Genomic DNA, 21,910 nt, shown 5'->3' with positions numbered 1-21,910 from the left:
TATGGTCATAAACCAAAGGCCAATTGAAATTTTGACCTGATTGTGGCGCTAGATGAATAGTCAGGAGATCACCAAAGTCATTAGAATTTATCCTCTGTACAACAATAATCTGTAGCATATTTCACTGCGATCCATCCAACAGCTGGTGAGACATTTAAGACAACCACAAATGTCTCACCCCCATGGTAGCGCAAGTCATTAGGACACATCAGTTTGGAACCATGGATGTCTGTACAAATGGGAGCAGTGCATTGACGCAACGGGAGCGCCAATGCAGGGGGTCAAAACATTGCAGGGTTGAACCAGATTCAAACTTTTGCTGCAACTAGACGTCATCCGGCAAGCCGATGCATTGGCCAATAAAGTGCATATTCCTGGTGGATTACTGTAATGTGAATGCCGTATTTGACTGTTTACCTCGTGATTGTTGCAATGCAAGATAAAATGGTTGTCTGTAACTCCAACTGGACTTCCTGGATCATTTCATTGTCTCACTGGTACCTTAAACAACATGCCCCCCAAAACACAGCCCCTTGTATTGTTTTAATGCAGGGTTTTCGGTCTGAATGCAACCTTAAGCTAGTTCACTGAATAAGGGAAACTTTGACCTGACAGTGGTCTTTGAATGTCTTTCATGGCAGTTCACCCATAGTTGTCAAGATATTTGGTTGTGAATCACAAATGTCAATGGTGACACTACAGGAAAAGTCAGGGGATTACCAAAGTCAGAATGATTTATTCACTGAGGGCCATGAATATCTGTAAAAAATGTCATGATGAGATATTTTACTCTTCTATATTTTTATGACATGAGAAATCTGAAACACAGATTACTTCTTGTGGACACAAAAACAAGATTTCAGTACTCCTCCGTACTGTAAATACATTCTGTCACAGCACAAAACTGGATGCTTTGTGGTTTGGACTATTCAGGCATGCTAGACTGAATAAGAAAACTGGCACTGAAAAAGAAATCTCTCACAGTAATGAAGCTTTGCATTAGTTCTGGCAGAGCACTGAAGTCGGGCACAAAGTCTCCAACAATATTGAAATAAATCACCAATCTACTTTTAACAAGACAATACGACAGTCTGTATAATCTGCCGAGCTCTTGCCCTCACACACGATTCAGCTGACGTTTGTTATGCTGTGCTCAAAACCTGCTGCTGCTGCTGCTGCTGCTGTTACTCGGTCAGAATTTTCTACTTTGTTTGCCTTGTGTATTTTGTGTGTCCCATATCTAAGTGGTGTGTTTGTTCTGTCCTGGGTGCATTGTACTCCCTGCTGAATCTTATGCTACTGGTTTCAATGGGGATCAAGCAGAGCCTAACAAAAGTTTGTAGGTATTTATGCAAGAAATGGTCCATATCCTTTGATGCAAGTATCTCCAACAGTAAACAGTAAACTTATTTGTTTGAGTTGGGTATTGACTCCAAAAAAATATGAATACCCCCATCTGACACCCAGATGCCCAAGCTATTACTTTCCACTTCACTACTTTAAAATCAAACCACTGCCTATTTCAGCCATGTCTCCTCCTAATCCTTCCTTGGTGAGGGAGCCTTTCTCTTCCTTTAAGTGCACATAGCACATCATTTGCTTTTTATGAGACTGCTCACTTCATTAAAAATTTGTGAGGCTGGACTGAAATTGAGCATTTACCCATAATTCACTGCTTTGTCTATACTAATTCTAATGCTGAGTACATGATCTTAACTTGCTTGCTCAGGATAATCAATGTGACAGGTACAGGCCATAGTTAGAAAGCTTCAAAAATGTGGAAATGAAAACTGAGTTAAGACTATGTTTCTGGAATGAACATGAAAAAATGCATCTGTTTCTTATGTATATTGGCTCTGCTTTCTCCAAGGGATTCCCGCAGGAAATCTATAAATGAACAGCGCCGCCTCTTAGCTAAATGTTTCTCCTTCAAACACCCTACAACAGGAGAATCAATACAAATGTGAGAGCTGATTTTCTATACGCACAACATGCTCCGCTTATAGGAAGGGGTAGTGCTATCTAAGGAGGGCAGGATAGTATTTCTAGTCCTCTGCCTGTCTCAGATCGAGGTCAAAGCTGTACTCACATCTTTCAGACAGCCCATGAAGTTGTTGCTGACTGGGGAGCCTGGCAGGTCAGCTGTGTTCAGGCTGCCCCCTATGTAGAAGAGATCGTCGGAGCCCAGCATGGTGTAGTCCTCCTGAGTATAGCCAGTGGTGGTGAGAATCCCGTCCACCAAGATAGTCACCTAGAGGAACCATTATATGGGGAGTGAGGAAAATAAATGACAAGACATGGAGAGATTTCATGTCAAACAGAAAGAACCGGCCTAATTATTTCATGCTTCTTTTCTTTATTCTAGTTGAGATTGCCTTAGTGTTGGATCTTGAAGGCAATTACAAGAACAGCTTTGAGGGGTTCACTAATCTCAGCTGCCTGAAACAGATCCCTGTTTCTGATATATTAGCAGGATTGCAGTGGAGTCAATATACCATAAATATTTCTTCCACTGATATTTTGGCACCAAAGCAGTATGAATGCTACAGTATACTCAATTAATTTGAGATTAAGGATATCAAGATAGCAAGCTACATCACTTGTATATTGACAGCAACAAAACAAGATTATTCTCCTATCAGCCCCATCTGTACACAGAGACAAAGGAAATGAATGACTGAATAGGGCTATAGAGTAAGAAAATGATATGCTTGTTGCCATGACAATAAGCCTACAGTTAGCATGTGTTCCTGCATGAATGTAACAGCGCCCACTTTGGGGTGATCAATCAAAACAATTTCAATTTCTTTGTGGGAGGGAAAAAAAAATCAATTCTCAGGAAAATCTAGAGTGAAAAGCTGATAGTTCTTTTGAAAACCATCCTGCCTGTGATAAACTGCATTTACTGTAAGGTTAAAAATGAAAAATGACTCCAACAAGGCAGCGGACATGCATGTTCAAAATTTCAACTGATTGTTCTGATGCTTTAGGCCAAAACACAGTGATTTTATAAATGCTGAACATGAGTGAATAGATGTCATTCAAAAATCAAGCTAATAGTTGTAGTTCAAGTATCACAGACTTTATGTTCAATATAAGGAAACTGCCAGGAAAACAGCCCCTATACCTTCACTGTACACATTGTAGTTGACTTGTAATGTCAAAATACAGGTTTTAATGATTTATAGCACTGAATTTGGAATTATAATTTTTCCTTTATAATTCTAATGGTGTATGGGGGAACGATAAGTATCCTATAGATAAAAACGCAATCATTTTTATTAAAAGAGAAAGATGAGAGTTCAGAGGAGGTAATTCACAGAGAGACACTGAGCTACAATCCGGGGTACTAATAAGTTAACAACTGTGCCACCAGGTTCAACAGACCTTGACTTAAGGAGATAAGAGTAGCAAAGTGGTGTGACCTCATCCAGAACAAATTAATCATGATCACCCAGCCAGGTCTTGGTAAGCATGCAAAAATAAAAATAATTTAAAATGATTGAGTGATCTGATTTTTAAAAGCCTTGAGAAGAATTTAAAGTCTACACAAAGCATGGCTTAACTTTCTATGGTGACTGTTCTGTGAAATCACTGGTATGTTGAAAGCAAGAGGATAAAACACAAAATAATGACCTGACGCGGTATGTTCAGGTGTCAGATCTCTAAAACGAGGTCCTGCCTCACCATTCTGTGGTATACTGGCAGATATCGATTTCTGTCTATCTCGTGATGAAGCCTTCGGTATCTTTGGCTTGGACATTGGACAACAGCGGGGCACAACTGTGGGTTGATGATACTGCACATCAAGAAGAGCCAGAATGTGCTTTCATATCTGGAAATTGATTAATACTCCTTTGTCTTTTACTCAGCAACGTCTACAAAAGCCCGACCCAGTTCTAACAGTGGGTATTACACCATATCCGTACACCCCATAGATAGTTGCTTTAATAGCATTTCAAAATCAAAAGTAAGAGATGAAAGTGTTCACAGGTAATTATTGAATAAAACAAAAACGTTATTAATTAGAAGCGCAAGCCTGAGAGGCACAGTGCTGGCTGATACACTTTGAGACCTCTCTCATATTACTTATCATAATTTCTCCAGGATTTCTTCACAGGCAGTGTTATGCAGAGCTGATGAAAATGTAACATATATTAACATATATTAATAATTACGACTGTTTAAAAGAACAGTACAGAAAAACAACAGACAGAACAACATCATATCATATCATATGGATCATATGTGTGCATGTTAGTACACAAATATGATTGGTTGTGTGTGTACTGTACAGGCCTATAAATATGTAGATGCATCATTAACAAGGGTCAGAAAAGGAAAGAGAATGAGCAGCAATCAGTTTGCCTGTGACAAATGGAGAGAGAGATAGTAATAGGGGGAATTCTAGCCTGAAAAGCACCACCAGATCTAATAAAATGTTTCCACCAGCACTCTCCCGGGAGTTAAAGTTCCCCCTATCTACATGTCAGTGAGGTAACTTATCTGAGGGGAAAGCAATTTACACAGGGATCAAATGCATGGCTGAAAGCATAGGTGACATTGTAAGCATTGGATTGCCGCTCCTCTGGAAACCAGGGTAAGGAAATAGATGTGGAGGAGGATGCAAGATAGGTTCAGAATATATTGGTGATGATAAGACAGTTAGATACAAAATTATTCCTACTGTAGCACAGAGAAATACATTGCACAAGGCAAAACACATTGTAAAGACACACATTTAGTAAAGTTATGGTTCAGGTAAATGTACTAAGTCATACTTAAAAAAAAGCCGAAACCTCCTTTTGCTTTCAGAAGCCCAATTTTCTTAAGGTTTCAGTATTGTGCTAGAAATGATCCGCAGGGATCCTGTTGGACTCAGTGGTGCGACTTGTCGCCTACACATTTTTAAATGCACATTTATGGTAGGAATGTAACATTGCACCTCAGCCCAAAGGAGCTCTGCTTGAGCAGATACAATTTTTGTGCTTCAAGATATTGCACATGCTTCCCCACTATGTGCCAAGTGCTTTGGCAGACTGAATCACAAAAGACAAAAGCAGTTTTGGAACAACGTGCCAACACACTGAGTTACTGCTCCAAAAATATTTATTAAGCACAGCTATGACATTTTAACATTGCCATCATCACGTATACAATATCTGATGAAGATGTTAAACGAATAGGTCAGAACATATTAGCTGTGCTGAAAGAGGGAGCACTGACTTAGCATGCATGCACATATTTCTGAAACTGACATTAGTTGCCAAAATTTTTTTGTTTTTCATGTGTTTGCATGAGCAAGAAGACTTGAGAGGCTTATATATACTCTATCCAGTGGTTTAAATTAAAGATGCATGACATGATTTGGCTTATTAGGGGACAGATCTCTGAAGTGTTAGCAAACAATTTCTTACACACCCACAGAAATGAGCAACATAAGCATTCAGAGTTGTGTTTAGACTAGTCATTTAATTCAATTTAATTAAATTTGTCTTAATATAGAAAAATCTTCATTAGTGGAGCTTTAAGGTATTGTATGTTGGCAGTATTTATAGAATGACTGCAGTCATAGAAGGAAAGCTAGTGGGGTAATATTTAATGTAACAGACACATCCTGGCAGTCTGTAGATTAGTTTGGTAATTCAGCACTGTGTCTATTGGACAATGTTAATGAATATGAAACCTTAGGGCTGAGTTGTACTTGGCTGGAGTACAGTACAGTGGGTACAGTAGTACAATGTCGGACACATGCAAAGGCATTATACATGCTGTTTCTAGCATGACCCCTCGAATACTGCTGCAATATTGCATCCATGGCTACAGACACAATTTTTCTTTGAATAACCTATTTAAGTGGAGTTTATCAGAATCTGAAAAATCTGTATGACAATTATTGTTCTGTGAAGAATAGAATGATGGACATTTCTGTATGAGCTGAGTCTTTCTTTCAAAAGGGTAAAAAAGACCTTTACATCAATCTTGTGGTGCAGAAAAAAAAAAACCAAGTTGCTGATTTTAAAAGGACTCAGTAATTTCCACCAAAGCAATCTGTTTCATGAGAAAGAGGGCAATGACCTAATATGAGCCTGTAATATCTCCCAGAACGTAGGAAATGGGAGATTTGGAGTCCAGCAGAGCAGAAATATTCAACAGAGACCAACACAGTATTTGTTAGTGTTTACACTCATGGTGGATTTCAGTAGCTAAACCCTTATCACAAGGGACTCATATTACCTTGACCTCATAAGAATTTGATCCAAATGTTAATCATACTGTATGCATATTATGTGTACCTGAAAGATACATTTTCAATTATGGTATAAGTTGACTTCACTGTATACAGTAATTGGTTTCTCTTTGACATGCTGTACATGATATTAGGTCCTTACTGCCAGCTCTTGACATAATCAAGTAAAAAGTGCCTTACTCCTGTGAACTAAAGACATGGAAACCATGGGCAGCGGATGTATACACACCTGGCGGAGGTTGCGTGTCACTCGAACATCATGCCAGACGTTGTCGTTGAACTTTCCACTGGCAGGTTCCACCAGAGCCTCGAAAGCACCAGAGCCCAGGTTGATGACCAGCCACAGAGCACCATTCCTCAGGGACAGGTTGACATAGTCTGCTGACTTCCCTGTATGAAGCAGCAGGCCGTTCCTCTGCAGGGTACGGAAGGACAGTGTGATCTCATCCAAACTGCTCTGAATGGGCGTCTGGGACAGGTTGTAGCTGAAGTACTCATTGCCTTTGAAGGTGGCCACTGACTCCTCCTGCCCTATGAGGGGAGGAGAAACATCTTAGATTATGCTTCCAGTCTTCAGGCTCAAGTTTGACTTATCTACTACACAGTATGCTCACTACTCTAGTGACATGTTGAGATAGAGTAAGGCTTTGGTGAGTGAAACAAGGCTAAAATGAGTAGAAAGTACACAGTGCAATATTCTTCAACAAGTATTTCGCTATTACCAAAACTGACTTGAACAGAACATGTATTTCTGGAGTTCTTTTCATACGATCTCTGTATATCCTGATGGAAGAATGTATTGTCGATGTTTGAACACATGATTCTGTGTGTAGTTTTCACATTAAAGGGTACTGGTGATATTCTATATTTTTCTTACTGTCAACAAATCCCATGAAAAACCAAAACCAGCAATAACTTGTTCCTACTAACAAGCATTCTCTGTGTAGCCAAAGCCTAAAGTAGCTTATTCCTCTGTTCCATAACCTCCATTGTTGTAATAAATCTATTAAATACACAGTAATGAACCACATGGTAGCTGAAAACAGTCTGTAACTATTTACTCCTGTATGAGTAATGTTTGCTAAAAACTACATTATCCAGCTGTTTTTAGAAGTTATTTGGTCTTTGAAAAAATAAAAATAAATATTAGTGACCTGTTTTTAAAGAGTTTTCAGTGGGAGAAAATTGGTTTGGGGCTGAGACCCACTGACAGGGTAGGGAGGTACTGATGGACTAACATATTGTTGTGGTCTTTTCATGCAATTTGTTGACAATAAGAAAATAATAGAATAATACCGGCCTTATCCTTTATTCAACAGTGACATTTTTAAAATGTCAATGTAAATGTGTCAGGCTCGGCTAAACATCTAATTTACGACCCTTGTAAAAGATTGTCCATTGAACATGTTAAATATACAGTAAAACCTAATGGCTCAAACAATTTCCCCAACTGTTCCAGCTTTAACTGGAGCAGATGGAGGATGTTAGTCTTTGTCTGCTTCATCGTTTCTTGGAAGTCCAAGTTAGCAAAAATAACTTTTCACGAGCTGCACTAAGAACCCTATCAATGCAGTTTTAGTGTCAAAACATCTCTGTACATAATACAAAATCATTTTTGATGTTACAGTTCATCCAAAAATGATGATATTAATTGTTGCACCTTACACAAGATAAAACTTTTGATTTGTTAAGGTTTTTGACAGTTATTACCAAAGACAACATGTAAAATTGTTATCTTTGTAAGACTGATGTAAGATTTTAAATAAATTAATAAATTAATACTATATAGATAGATAGATAGATAGATAGATAGATAGATAGATAGATAGATAGATAGATAGATAGATAGATAAATTTACACAAGGGCTCTTACTCACATGACAACACATATCTATATATGATACCATCTTCAATACCTTATATGCAAATAATTAATAGTTTTGGAAAATCAAAACTATTTAGAAGTTATAAATCTTGAGAATTTATTCAAAAGTGAAGACGTGAAAAAAACCTGGTCGCAGACAGCAAACTGTTGAAACTGACACCACAGCGGTCAAAGCTCGTCCTGCTTTGTGTTACAAGTTGTTCCAGGGTTGTCACATTTGACATTAAACCACTGTTTTACAATGACCTGCAAGAATGATGTTAAATATTATATAAAACAGTTCTTGAACTCACGAGTTGGCTGTTTCCAACCCAATCGTCAGAACAAAACGTTGGCATTGTACGTTTCTGCAAACCACGGATACGTTAAATGTTTGTGTTTCCATGTTGGCCATTATCATTTGAATAATGATGTTTTATGATGTGTCAATGGTTTGGTTAGGTTTAGGCACAAAAAGATCATGGTTTAGGTTAAAAAGAAAAAAAAAAAAAAGGCTGCAAATGTCCCAATGTCTCAATAAAAACACTTGGTTTTGTCGGTTGAAATGGGAAGTGGGCATTGGTTTCGAGGTGGTCTTGAACCGTGCTCTCTGCTGATTTCCAACTTTCTTCCAACAAACTTCCTAACCATCCACCTAACCCTCCTCCTAATAAGAAAGTCAGCTCACATAGATCTCATGTGAACTACGTCACTTTAGAAATGTTGATATGATATGTATTCTAGAAATGCTGATAGGATACGTATTGTTGAAATGTTAATATGCTACGTATTACACATGTTGAAACATAGATATTCAATGTATCTGTGGTTTGCAGAAACGTACAATGCCAACGTTTTATTCTGGTGACCAGGCTGCTGTTTCATGCCAGTATAGACACCCCTTCCTTTGCTTCTTTGCAAGATGCAGCTTCGAAGCTACTGAGCAAGCTGTTTCAAGCTGGAGGGATAAGCTGACCCTTAAGCCTATATTTATTTGTACAGTAAATGTCGGCTTCTGAACTCTGGGGCCAATTTAAGCCAGCAGGACTGGTGGTCTCACTACTCTGTATTGTCTCAGCAGTAGGTGTAACAAAGGAGAACGGTGTGCACACTGTTAGGCTCCAAATAAATAGTTTAATTTTCTTTTTCTCTTTTCAAGGCAACGTTTCGATCTACATGATCTTCCCCAGGCAAGTGTGAAAGAGAAAAAAGGCATTTCTTGTAGAGGCAGTAATCAACTTAAATCACTATCACCTGCTGGTCAGTGAGCTGCAGGGAAAAACACCATGATGGTGATCACAGTACCCAAGAGAAAAGAAATACGAGAAAAAACAGAATTTGAAAATATCATGAGCAAACATTGCTATATATTGGTGTATATATATATACATACATACATATATGTCCAAAAAAATACCAAATCTGCAGTCGTTGCAAATATGCATAACCTATTGGTAAAATCTGATTCATAATTTACAATTTAATACATGTAGTCATCAGTCAATCACAGGAAAGGTTTCAAATCAAAATACATATTAAGACCCTTTGGGGTGCCAAGTGAAGTGGGGTGCCAATCCTTTCCCCCCTGATTTATACAGTATTTATACAGTATTTTGCCTTTTGGCCCTTTACCCAGTATTAGAAGTATTAGAGAACTGTAACACTATTTTGTACACTTGCTGCATACTTTTACAATGCTATTGTATCACAACCTTACATTTTTATTATATTGTTTAAACATTCTTTTCTCTATATTTTCTCTATTAGATTGTGTTTTTACCTGTTGGGGTGTGATACAAATATTCCCCCCTCCTAATGAAATTTGTGAGATATTTAAATTGTATTTTATTTTTTTCTGGTTTTTCTGGTGTTTTTTTTTTTCTGGGGTACTGTGATTGTCATCTTGTGGTGTTTTTCCCTGCTGCTTGCTGACCAGCAGGTGATAGTGATTTGAGTTGATTACTGCCTCTACAAGAAATGCCTTTTTTCTCTTTCACACTTGCCTGAGGAAGATCATGAAGATTGAAAAGTTGCCTTGAAAAGAGAAGAAGAGAACTGAACTATTTATTTCGATCCTAACAGTGTGCAGACCGTTCTCCTTTGTGCCTTGCAGTGGAATATTTTTTGTCTTGCACCTGAATATTTTTGTCTGGATGTGCACACGCTTGGTCCCTCTTCAGCAGTAGGGATGTCACGATTCTCCAGATCCACAATTTGATTAGACTTTTGATTTTAAGGTCACAATTCGATTTTTTTTTTCCCCAGCACTGACAACTATGCCATTGTTAGACTACTGAGTTTTGATTTGTAAAGATGAACAGATCATTAGTTTTATGCCCTAGCAGCTTTCATTTACATTGACAAATTCTTCTTTAAAAAGATAGACTGCATGGTATCAGGTGTGATATAACTGCCATATTTTTGGGGAATGTATCACACTAAGATCATATGATCAAATTTAAATAATTTATTTCAAAAAGTAATAACGATGACTTATGTCACATGTCAATTGGGAACAAACTGTTAAAAAAACAAAAAGAAAAGCCACTAGATGGCAGAAGGGTACTCTACAACAACAGCTTGGCTTTTTGCACTTTTTAGTCCCTGCGCATTCGTCTCACAGCCGGCTGAACATAGAGAACAATGTTATTTGTCAATGACATTGTTCGAGCTCGGAGGATGGCTCGTTTTGGTGAAAATTAGGTTGTTGCTTGTACTTTACAACAGTAGGAGAGAGGTGTTGTTTGTGTTTTAACAACAAGTTGAGGTTCAAATCTGTCAATATATTTTCAACTTTACCAAATGTGTGTAGCACAGGCTACCAGCTGTAGTTTTTCGATGACGCGTTTGTTTTCCATTTCTGTTGTTTCTCTCTCATCTCCAACTCTGGCAGTGGCCACGGTGTCTCAAAAAATAATGCAGCTGCAGGTTACCGGTAAGCTAAGCTGTGTCGTCTTTGAAATGTTGTTGTTTTTCTTCAGTTGCAAAAGTACTGGGAAAATCACCGATCCTGCTTTTGATTTCAAAATCGAAACGCTCATTTAGATTGATTTTCGATTTAGAATCAAAGTCATGACACCCCTATTCAGCAGTGTAGTTACTCAACTACTGAGCTGACAGGAGCTTGTTAAGCTATTGTTTTTGAGCCTAAATGTGAAGTTTGGCATTTGACTGATGTTTTAGGTGAAATATAAAATCTAGTGGTTGAGAAAAAAAGATTATGGGACACCAGAGGTATTCTTTCTTAATTTAGCCATTTAATCATCAGTCTTCTAATATCTGAGAAAGGCTTCTTCATTATAGATCAGTCTAAATAACAAGAGGATTTGCATCATATCCTGTGCACATCCTTTCCAATCTCCACAAACATCTTTCATTCCCAGCTTTTTTAACAGCATATGACCCTGAAGCCTTTTTGAAGGTCTTTGAGGGATCAATGGCAGTGTGTGGGTGGCTGGGAAGTCAGCAGGCCATATCTCTGCTTTCCTGCTTACTTAGGAGGTGGTCCATTGTCTGCAGCTACAGTGTTTACCAGCTTGTGAAGAAGGACACTAGCTGTGTTTGCCCTAACACTTGACAGACTTTGGCACTAACTAAGAGAAATGCTGCTAAAGACAATGGCTGCAGTCAGACATATGCACCTATGAGATGCTGATGGGACTGTTCAGCACCTTATGCATGCTGCATAACTGACTGATTGATTATATTTGTGGATTATCAGGACTAACACAAGAAACAAAAATCCAAGGGATAACATGTTAAATGAAAACATGGTCCCATAAAAGGTACAGTCTACCTGGGCTGCAGCTATAAGACCATCGCTCCATGCAAATGGATGCCCACAATGGCAGAAAAAGAAAACACTGGCACCAACAATGTCTACATGTCTTTCCTGCCTGTCTTCTCATTGCCCCTCCTCTCTCTGTCTCTTTCTTACAATACATCATCCAAACTCATATCTCCTTGCACTCCAGTGGTTTGAAACTATAAAGGGTCCATCTAAATTCAAGATACAAATACTAGTGAATCCTTCTAGAGGGGGGCTGCTCGTGGCTGATTCAATGAAGTGTGCAGCTTCAAAATATGGAGGAAGCTACAGCATCCTGGGCACCACTGAACATTGGACAAATTATCTTTCAGATAGCTACTGTAATAGCAGCCATTGTTGTCCCTGTGCCCATGTCCAAACAAAATCTGTAAAGGCACTGCCAAGAGCTATACATTAGCTGCTAACTGACACAGCGTGAGGCACATTAAACACTGTAGAGAAAGAGGGTTTTGCCATCAGGTGGGAAGACATCACCTGCTATTACTTCCTATTAGCCCACCTGTTTTAGTCTCTGTTACAATTACACTATGCTGCAGTGGCTGCACCACATGAAAAATGCCAACATGTGGATTGCTCATTAATATTAAGGTTTACAGCTGATTAATTTCAAAGTGGTCCATAAGCCCTAGGCACAGATGGCAGTTGCTGACTTCGTCTCTGCTGCTGTGGGGCGGGGGAGTCAGTTTTCGGCTGGATGCACCCCAACCTAAATCAGGCGGTGTGGGCATGTGGGTGGCAGGGCAGCAGTTGACCATTGGTCTGGAGGCAGGGAGATGCATGAGCACTCTAGGTGGTCAGTGAGCCACACCTGCGCCTGGATAATCTCACTATTTACAGTATATCTGTATCTCAGCACAGGCTGGCAAATAATTTGGGAACTGAAGCACATACACAATTTCCTGAAGCATGCAAAAAGCTATTAATTCATTTATAGACTGTGGGCCTCTTCCCAGAGAGGGACAAGAGTAATGTGTATTTGATTTCAAATAATTTGTGGCCAAATAAATACACATCAAATCAGAACACTCTATCAAGGATGTCCTTGGGCTAAAAGCTGGATCACTGTCAAAGTTAATAACAAATGTATGTTATGAAATTTAATGGTATAATAAAACTTGTTTCATGTATATCCCATGCAGTCAGATGTACAGTGCTTTGTTACTAACTGTAGCTGTGCTACGCCTGAGTATTGCTTGGAGGGTTATCTCCGTAAATCTTCATTCCACAATCAATTACCAACTTCTTCTTCTTATTGATGCATGAAATGGAGCAATTACATTTAGGCCTCATTTCATGACAAATCACGTTGTGGTTGGCCTTTAGGACACACTTACTGTGTAACTCACTAAATATTTGATATGGCAGCGTTATTCTAATACAGCAGTCATGTTAATCTTTGTACAGTTGAGGCAGTAGCAGCTTACGGTTATCAGACTGCATTGTTCTGTCAGCATAGTACTATGTGTCAGTTTAGGAGCTCAAATTGATCAATTTTTTTTGGCTTTGAAAAGACTGATAACTGCTTTTGAACAAGTTTGTCCCAGAGCGGGTAACCACAGAATTGAGACCCTAATCTATGATATCATAGGCATGTACCGCCTCAAGCTGCGTTATTTATAGTGGGTGAAAAACTTGGGTATTCATACTGAGGGGTATTTGCTCAAGCCATTTCATCTACTGGAAATTTATCGATATTATATATGTTGATATTATATATCTTAAAGGCTGCATTACAGTAAAGAAATGTAATTTTCTGAACTTACCAGACTGTTCTAGCTATTATTTGTCTTTACCCACTTAGTCATTATATCCACATTAGCATGTAATCAGTTTTACACCAGAAAATGTACATGAGAACACTCAGCTGGATAACTCCACACATTGCTTTTTCTATCATCCCAGATTTGTGGGAATAACATAATTCACAGACGACATACAAAGCTATTTCAGAAATATAATGATGTCTTATAGCAATAACATATATATACTTTTCAGCATTGATTGAGTTGAAAAAAACAAAACAAAACAGAAGCTGGTGAATGAATGTCCCTAGTCCCTATGAACCTGTAAAAAAAAGTCACTAATACAATAGTACAAAAACAAAACAAATATGCTTTTTTGGATCAGATCAGTCATTTCATGAAAACTGTTCAGGATGTTTATCTTCTTCTATCTTCAAGAGATTATTTATTCTCTAAATAATAACATTTTGCTGATGAGAAAAATGAGGACTTGAGCAGTGTGTTAGTATGAGTGGGTCATTGAAGTGAAGTCTTTATATTTAGAGGCAACACTGATTGCCATGGAGACCGGATGGTGACTTTTATCTGAATTTCACAGCAAGCGGCAGAAAACACAAAGCATAAATAAAGCAAACCTTATGTAAGTCAATGCTACCCATGCTATTCAGTCAAAATGTACTTGTTGTATAAATGTCCAAATATTTTACCTACAGCATCAGATGAATGTTTTTTCCTCAAAGGTTTTACTTCACAGCACTGTGGTTTCAATGCAGTCTTCTTCAGAAAGCTCATAAAACTGATTTCATTTTAAAAAGCTTGCAAAATGATATATCTTAGCCTTGTGTCCATTCCAGTATATTCAATACATTAGCAGTGAAGTAACTACCGCAGTGTAGAAACCATTTGAAGGCAATGTCATTTGCAACCCACCAATGATCATAACCAGCACAAAGATCAGAATTTTGAGAGGTCAGTAATACATTTTTACTGTATGAAAATCAAAATTATGTATATAACAGCAAAAGAAATTCCTCTGTTTGTGTATGCTTCTGAGGATTTTAACAGGAAAAATCGATGAACTGCTTTCTGTGCAGACCCGAGAGACATCTTTGGCAAGAGATACCTTCATTTTTTATTCTTGACATCGGTTTATTCCCTTTGAAAATACCATGAAACCCAACCGAAGAGAAGCTACAGTATGAGCATAGGTGGATTACCTTGGTGAAAAACTGCAGAGGTCAAAGGTGATGTTCCAGTAGCTCAGTCAGTGGTCAGGACAAGGGTTTGACGGACAAAAATTGAGTGAGTAGTGAGCATAACATGACAGGAAGCAAAAATGAATAGGCAAGTATATGAGAAAAGAGGAGAGGAAATATTAGTGCAGCACAGTTAACTAAAATGATCTCAGGGGAAGGGAAATGTTTTGATCAGGTGGGCTGGGAAGGAAAAGCAAACCAATAGACCCCATACCTTGGCGGTTTAACATCAGGTGCGCCAGACCTTGAGGGAAAGAACAGAAAAAAGGATACGAAAAACAGGAAGTTCATAAAGAGGTTCGGGAAAACAAAAGCATTGTCACAATGTTGGACTGCAGTTTGTGACAGACATCCTGGGGTAGGTACGGATGTCAAAGTTCAAACTAAAATATAAAAGGGAAATCAAACTAAAAACGGACAGACATCTCAAGGGAGGAGAGGGAAGGCAAGGAAAGAAAAAAAACATCTTGATTGGTGCAACCCTTACAGGCAGTTGCTCACAAAGATGCTTTTTTTCCAAATGGAACACATACTGTATGTTTACTTGATGTAGACAGCGTTTGAGATGTATTAGCTATACATAAAATCTGCTTTCCATTGCAAGAGTGGTAACACTACTTTAGTTTTATGATCTCTTAAAGCATCTCCACCTCTCTGTGCACTGATATTTGCATGTAAGTGCGCAGCCAAAGCCTATTTAACCTTCTATATGGCAGTGTTTTATAAGAGGGCAGCACTGACACCACTCCTTATCCACTAAATCTGAGGCGGCTATCACTCTATTTCACACAGGATTTAACATCGGCTCAACAGGTTTAGAAGGTGGAGCCTGGGAAACGCCACTGTTATAGTAGACATCATGCAACAACCATTATGTGACAGGTCAGCCAGCAATGATCTGCCACATCTAACCTTGTAATTTTGGAAGAAAAGAAGCAGGACGGAGCTGCGACCTGATGCTGCACTGCGTTAAAGCTTCACTGACTGTGAACCATCATAAAGCCGGTCAGGCAAAAATTTTTAAAAAAGCCACATCCCATCTTCATATCCTTTCATGTAGAGGGCGGAGGGGTGAGCCCAATGCAACAATTGCAGTGCTGAACACAGGGGATAACTGCATTAGCCAACACATACAGGACTCAGTGGTGTAACACTTTACACAGTGAGACAAACAGTGAACTCCAAACTAAATGTAACATGGCACACCCTTGGACTGCTGATAATTACAGTAGTGGGATACTTACTGTTTCAGATCCCAGGTCTGTCTGTTTAATGGGATCAACACCAGAACAAAAAGCTTGCGAGGCATATTGGATATCATATGATTTGCAAGTTCCTCAAAGCAAAAATAAAAGCTATAGTAAAACAACAACAACAAAAAAACCAAACAGCAACCTATAAATCACATGATATTGCTGAGCAATTGCAGGTGACGGTGTATAAAAGTCCAGCTGGTCGGCCAGCATGCACTGCAGTGATCAAAGCCAAATTCGATTTTAGTTTGGTGTACACCGCCCGCCTAAGTCTTTCAATCCTACATCTTTGTCGTGTCCTAAGCACAGACACGAGGAAACACACACAAACATACCTCAATAGGTCAGCCTGGCAGAGATTATATGGCATACTTCACCTGCTTTTCTTGCCAAAAAGGAGATGGGGATTGTGACAATGCAACACTTCTGCTGAGCACATGAGCTCCACTGTGCCAGCCAAAAACAGCTCTCATCAGTGCATCAGCACTCTTAAGACTCTCATAAAGCAAGTAACTCTCTCATATTCCAGTCCCAGTTCAGTCATTAGGTAAAACCTCATGAAGGGGCAAGTCGCTGTTCCACTGAACAAGGCTGTTCATGCTGCAGCTCTTGGTGTGGAATGTACGATTACCCACGAGTGTCCCTGCCTGCCAACACGAAGGCTTCTGATACACTGATCAGCCTCTGCTTAAACAGGATTCACCTACAACCCTGTCCAGATACTGTAGCAGACAAAGAGCTACTGTATGCTCCCCCAAGGTGGCTGTGTATTGCATATGACAAGCCAACATATGCACTAGGCATACAAAATGCCCACTCTCCTCTCATCACAACTCAGGCGATCTCATTTTCACCAGAGGTACTAAGATTTGACTGGACTGGAGCTCAAGCATCATTTTATTCTGGTGTCTGTATCCTCTACCCATCCCTCAGTTATAATAAACAATGGCAAGAAGGGGCTACGAGGAAAGTTTATCATTGACACTGACAAAGACACACCCATCAATGTCAGGTTGTAAACCACCTCTGAGCGAGGCAACAGGAAGAATATCTGATAAAAGCTCCAAACTGTGTATTGTGTACAGCACCCCATCACCCAAAAAGATACCTCATGGATGTGAACCATGGAGACTGAAGGTCCACATTCAGCTGTCATTATCTATGAGGGTGAGGGTGAGGGGTTGTCTTGGTAGAAACAGCCAGAAAGCTGAAAGCTAGCACTTAAACAAGTCTTGCCCTCCACTCTGGTGAAGACTGTGAAACTGGAGATAGGAGCTTTGACCCAAAGATGTTGCAGCAATACTGACTCCACACACACAAATTTTGTCGAGCACTGGAGTGAAGAAAACTGACCTGCCTCCTTGACTAGTGCATCCCTGACTGATGGAGACTAAAGCTGGCTTTGACCAAAACAGACCAGAACAGCACTTGACTTGACTACTTTACGTAGTCATTTGAGAAACTTAAGAAAGGTGGATGAGGAGTGGTGTATTGTATAGGGGCAGCCACCCAATGAATATGCTTATCCTACTTGGCTGAGCCTTACATCCAAATCTCAGTGTGTGGAAATGCAGAGATAAATGGCTCGACCTGTTAGACTCCCATTAGCGAGGGAAAGCCTGTATGAAAATAAACCGCCCTTCCTACCAGTAATCTACTCGTTTTCTATTTTTAAATAAAAGGCAACCTAAACAGCTGATGGAAGCTTATTTTATTAAAATATTAACGTGATGCTTTTAGGATCCTTTTGATTTATTATAGCACTGTATCTCAGTGTATTAGAAATAAATAAAAAACTCCTTCAAAAACCTACTATTCCAGTCAGTGCTGTTGGGAATCTGAATATCGCCTTTGATGAATTGATCATTTCATTTTTTTTTATGACACTCCATTAAGGACTGTGTTTACTTTACATACAGATGCCTCTATTCATCTACATCTGTTGCCTGTGAGTAAATCTATACTGAATCCTACAATGCCAAAAACTGCTGCTGAATGACTATTTGTGTTTTGAAACCTTTCAAGCAAAATGTTTCACTTCTGGTCCCACCCCAATCAATGATGTTACAGCTGGTTGGTTTGTTTTTTGCACCCACTGTGACATCACAGACTGGGGTCTGAATGATTGAACCCAAAGAGAGCAGAGCAGCAGAAATTTTTTGACCTGTATGATTGAGTGAGGACTGAGGTAAAAGGTAGCAGGAGGAAACCTATGTCGGCTGCAATGAAAAAGAGTGATGCCCTGCCGGCATAAAACAAATAATTTTTTCCATAGTAAATGTGTATTTTAAGGTACACCATGGAACAATATAATAATTTTATCCTTATCTATCCATCTATGTTGTTTTAGTTTTTTCATTTCATTTTTTGTAAGTGCCTGTGACCGTAAATAACTTATTTAAATACTTCAAAAAAGACAAACATCTTAGTTTAATTAAACAAATATAGTGAAAAACAAATACAGATGTTGAAGGACCTTCCAGCCATTATTGTGACATTAATTAGCAAGCATCTGAGAAGAAAGCGGCATTGCATGAGGATTAGGATTTGCCAAATTTGTTTTTCCGTGAAAAGTACAGTATTATGGAGTGTGTTGTAATGAGAGATTAGACCAAGGTCACTGTTGCTGAAAGATGCAAGCCCACTAGCACTAGCTTTGTCCTTTCTTTCGAAGATTTCTATGCATGCTTTATCATCCCTGTAGTTTCTAGTGTGATTACTGTGTGCTTACACATGAAAATCTGAAGGAAAATAAAGCAAAACAAAGCAATGACAATGTGTTTGCACTTGCTGTTTGTGTGTTGTGTGTAAGGTTCTCCTATACGTTTGAGAGATTTCTCTCTGGTCTGTTTCTGCCTTGTGAGGTGGCTGTTCTTATCTCTCGTTCACAGACCTGTTTTTTTTTTTTTTTTTTTTTGCTCACAAAACATCAGAGGATGCTGCACTCTTTTGGCATTAGAGCGTGCCCCGCCATGGCCTTTGTCCGCAGAGATCGACAGGAGCCCACGCGCTGCATACTGTAGATGAACAACTCAGAAGACCCACCTGCTGTGCAAGAGGTTTTCATTGCCTTAAAGCAGTTCCTCAGACAAATAGAGATAATTCCTGCACCACTTAAAACCCACAGCCAAAACCAAATATAGCATATGGGTTACCATCTTTGCCATCTCTGGGGGGGGGGGGAGGGTGGGGTGATTTAGCTAACACATAGATTTTTTCTATTTCCATCGATGCAAGGACAACAAAGACTTGCTGCCACCGGATAGCTCGTGGAGTTGTATGAAGGATAGGGGGGAAAAAAGGAATCTGGTGAGTGTGCTTTTGCTGTTGTCATAGTTGTTTTCATGCATTCTGCATTGGGGATTGTCTCCATGTCAAGCTTTAATCCAATAAACATTCTGATGTGCTCTCTTTGCAGCATGTCATTTAATAATGCCTGCCTTTTTGCTGTGAGCAGAACCATGCCATCTTTGCTCATATTAAGAATGATTAATGCTTGTTTTTGGAAATAGTGTCGAGATGAAACCTATTAACTACTACTGAAGCATACAACCATATACCAGAGTCACTAAGTCTTACTTATCTGCACCAAAACATGTATCATCTTTAAAAAAGTGTTACATCTAATGTTATACCAGTATGTATTCTGTTTGTTGTCATAACAGTCATTCTATGCTCATATCCTTCTACTTGTATTCTGCACAATCATGTTAAGTAATTATAAGATTATAACATTTTGAAATCTATTTTGCAGCCATATACGCCAAACGTCAGTGTCAGAAGCAGAATTTCAGAGAGCAGATGTGCATAGGCTGGTACATTTTGAGTCAGTAACAGTGATTTATAATGTGAAGTGGTTCAGTGCACCTTGTGCTGGTCTCCTGAGCCTGTTGGCTGCCCTTTCACCAGAACCAGCAGTCCTTACTGGGGAGATGGATGTCTCGCTCCGATGCGGACTAAACAAATCTCCCTCTTCACTTTCAATCTCCATTTCCCGTTCAGTACGTGCACCTCATTAGAAACCAATCCTGTTTAATTGTGGTCGGGTAAAGTGTTGCCAATAATGAGACAAACGTCTCTTTTCATGCCAAAGATTTGTTCCTCTTCAGAAAATAATTTCAAATGCACCTATGAAAAAGAGTCACATTGTGAAAATAATAGCACAATTTGATGAATGTCAAGACCTCAGTAATAAGCCGTGTTTAGAGGATTTATGCCATTATATCTGAGTTTAATCTACATATTGACCTTAGAGCAGAATGGCATCGAATACTTCATAAACCTTAACAGTAAAGAGTAGTTTAGATGAGGAAATATGGCACTGAAGAGAGAAAACTATAAAGTTATAAAAAAATAAATAAAGCAAAGCATCTCCATACAGTCATTTTCTCTGTAATGCAGTATATGAATGTTCCCCATATTGCGCGACACCCACATACTCTGCAGACCTCTCCAGTCACCTTGAGCACACTGATTATATATACAACTAGCATTCAGCACATTAAGCACTTTTTCCTTTGTGACCTCGTGACCGGTGATAGTATATCTCCTTTCAGCTTAATTTGTTGGATGTCAGAACTGCAGTCCAAACTGACAATAACAACCTGATAATAACCGAGCAGACTCTCACACACTGATGCTGCGGTAATAGCCTTTGCAAATAACAGTATCACAAAAAAATTCTAATTACGCTCATCATTATGCTCATTATATAACGCATTGTCTTACCTTCTACTTCTCTCTGGACAGCTGTAGGAAAATAAAGAAGAACAGACATATTTAATGTTGACTGCAAGAAGTTCAATATCAAACCGCTACCAGTCCACCACCTACATCTAAACTAACACAGATATTTTATGTTTTGCGTAACCTTTCGGTTTCTCTCCACATCACAACATGCATGTTGACCCACATATATTGGCCAGAGACTGTGATGACTATAAACACAGCTTTTCCAGTGAAGCATGAGGTTGCTTTGTTGGCTGTTAATGTACCTGAACATAATTATATGCAATGTTGATTGTTTGTTATGTTAGTATAGTTGTAGCATTAACATTAACTAGCAATAATGATGACATTGTATAATCTAAAGCATCAGTTGTGATAAACTCACAGTGGACTGATTATTTGGTATCTTTTAATGAGTTATTAGTGAATATATACAGCTTTGGCAAAAAAAAGCTGTATTCACTTCTTTCTATAATGTTAACAAATATTATGGTATCACTTTGTAATGAGGCAGATTTTTGTCATAGTTTGCAGGTTGTCACTAATGACTTTATAATGATGTACAGATCAGCCGTAAGCAGTTATAATGCATGCAATCAGTAGCAGAAATGTTTAGGTTGCAGGTTGATTCAGTCTATTGTTTAACTAAAGAATCCCCTGCCGTGATACTCCTTTGTCTTTTTAGCCAGGAAGAGATCATTCCCATTGACTGTATGACCCCTGATCTTGTCAGGGACCTGCAGAGCTTCCAAGACAAAACATAGGTACATTGGTGACTAACATTTATAAAATTAGACATCATTTGTTGGAAAATGTTATTCAGTGAAATGTTATTTAATGAATCACTTCCACTTTCTATTACATAAGTAACAATAGTTTAAAAGCTCACTTTTTAAATGTCAAGTTCTGTCATTACTGGCTTTCCAGAGAAAGAAAAAGGCATCCATTCGAAACCCCGTTAAATGTCTCTGTCTTGAAAACATCCAAA

At 38.8% G+C, this 21,910-nt stretch overlaps 1 protein-coding gene across 5 annotated transcripts in view; it reads right to left on the bottom strand.

The window, feature by feature from the left end:
• The window catches only part of nrxn2a (neurexin 2a), a 120,996-nt gene that overhangs the window by 75,028 nt on the left and 24,058 nt on the right, over positions 1–21,910 (bottom strand). For 4 of the 5 annotated variants that reach the window (XM_044370836.1, XM_044370840.1, XM_044370837.1 and 1 more), the window contains exons 3-7: positions 20,923–20,943; positions 15,156–15,185; positions 14,903–14,914; positions 6,480–6,781; positions 2,090–2,251 (exon numbers count right to left, since the gene is read on the bottom strand). In XM_044370836.1, coding sequence (XP_044226771.1) covers positions 2,090–2,251; positions 6,480–6,781; positions 14,903–14,914; positions 15,156–15,185; positions 20,923–20,943 — 527 coding nt within the window. The remainder of the gene's footprint in view (positions 1–2,089; positions 2,252–6,479; positions 6,782–14,902; positions 14,915–15,155; positions 15,186–20,922; positions 20,944–21,910) is intronic. The other variant, XM_044370839.1, reaches the window with a different exon arrangement.

The sequence above is a fragment of the Thunnus albacares genome, chromosome 13, assembly GCF_914725855.1.
Source record: "Thunnus albacares chromosome 13, fThuAlb1.1, whole genome shotgun sequence".
Lineage (NCBI taxonomy): Eukaryota > Metazoa > Chordata > Actinopteri > Scombriformes > Scombridae > Thunnus > Thunnus albacares.
Note: the sequence above shows the minus strand (reverse complement) of the source record. Positions and strands in the feature narration are given on the sequence as shown.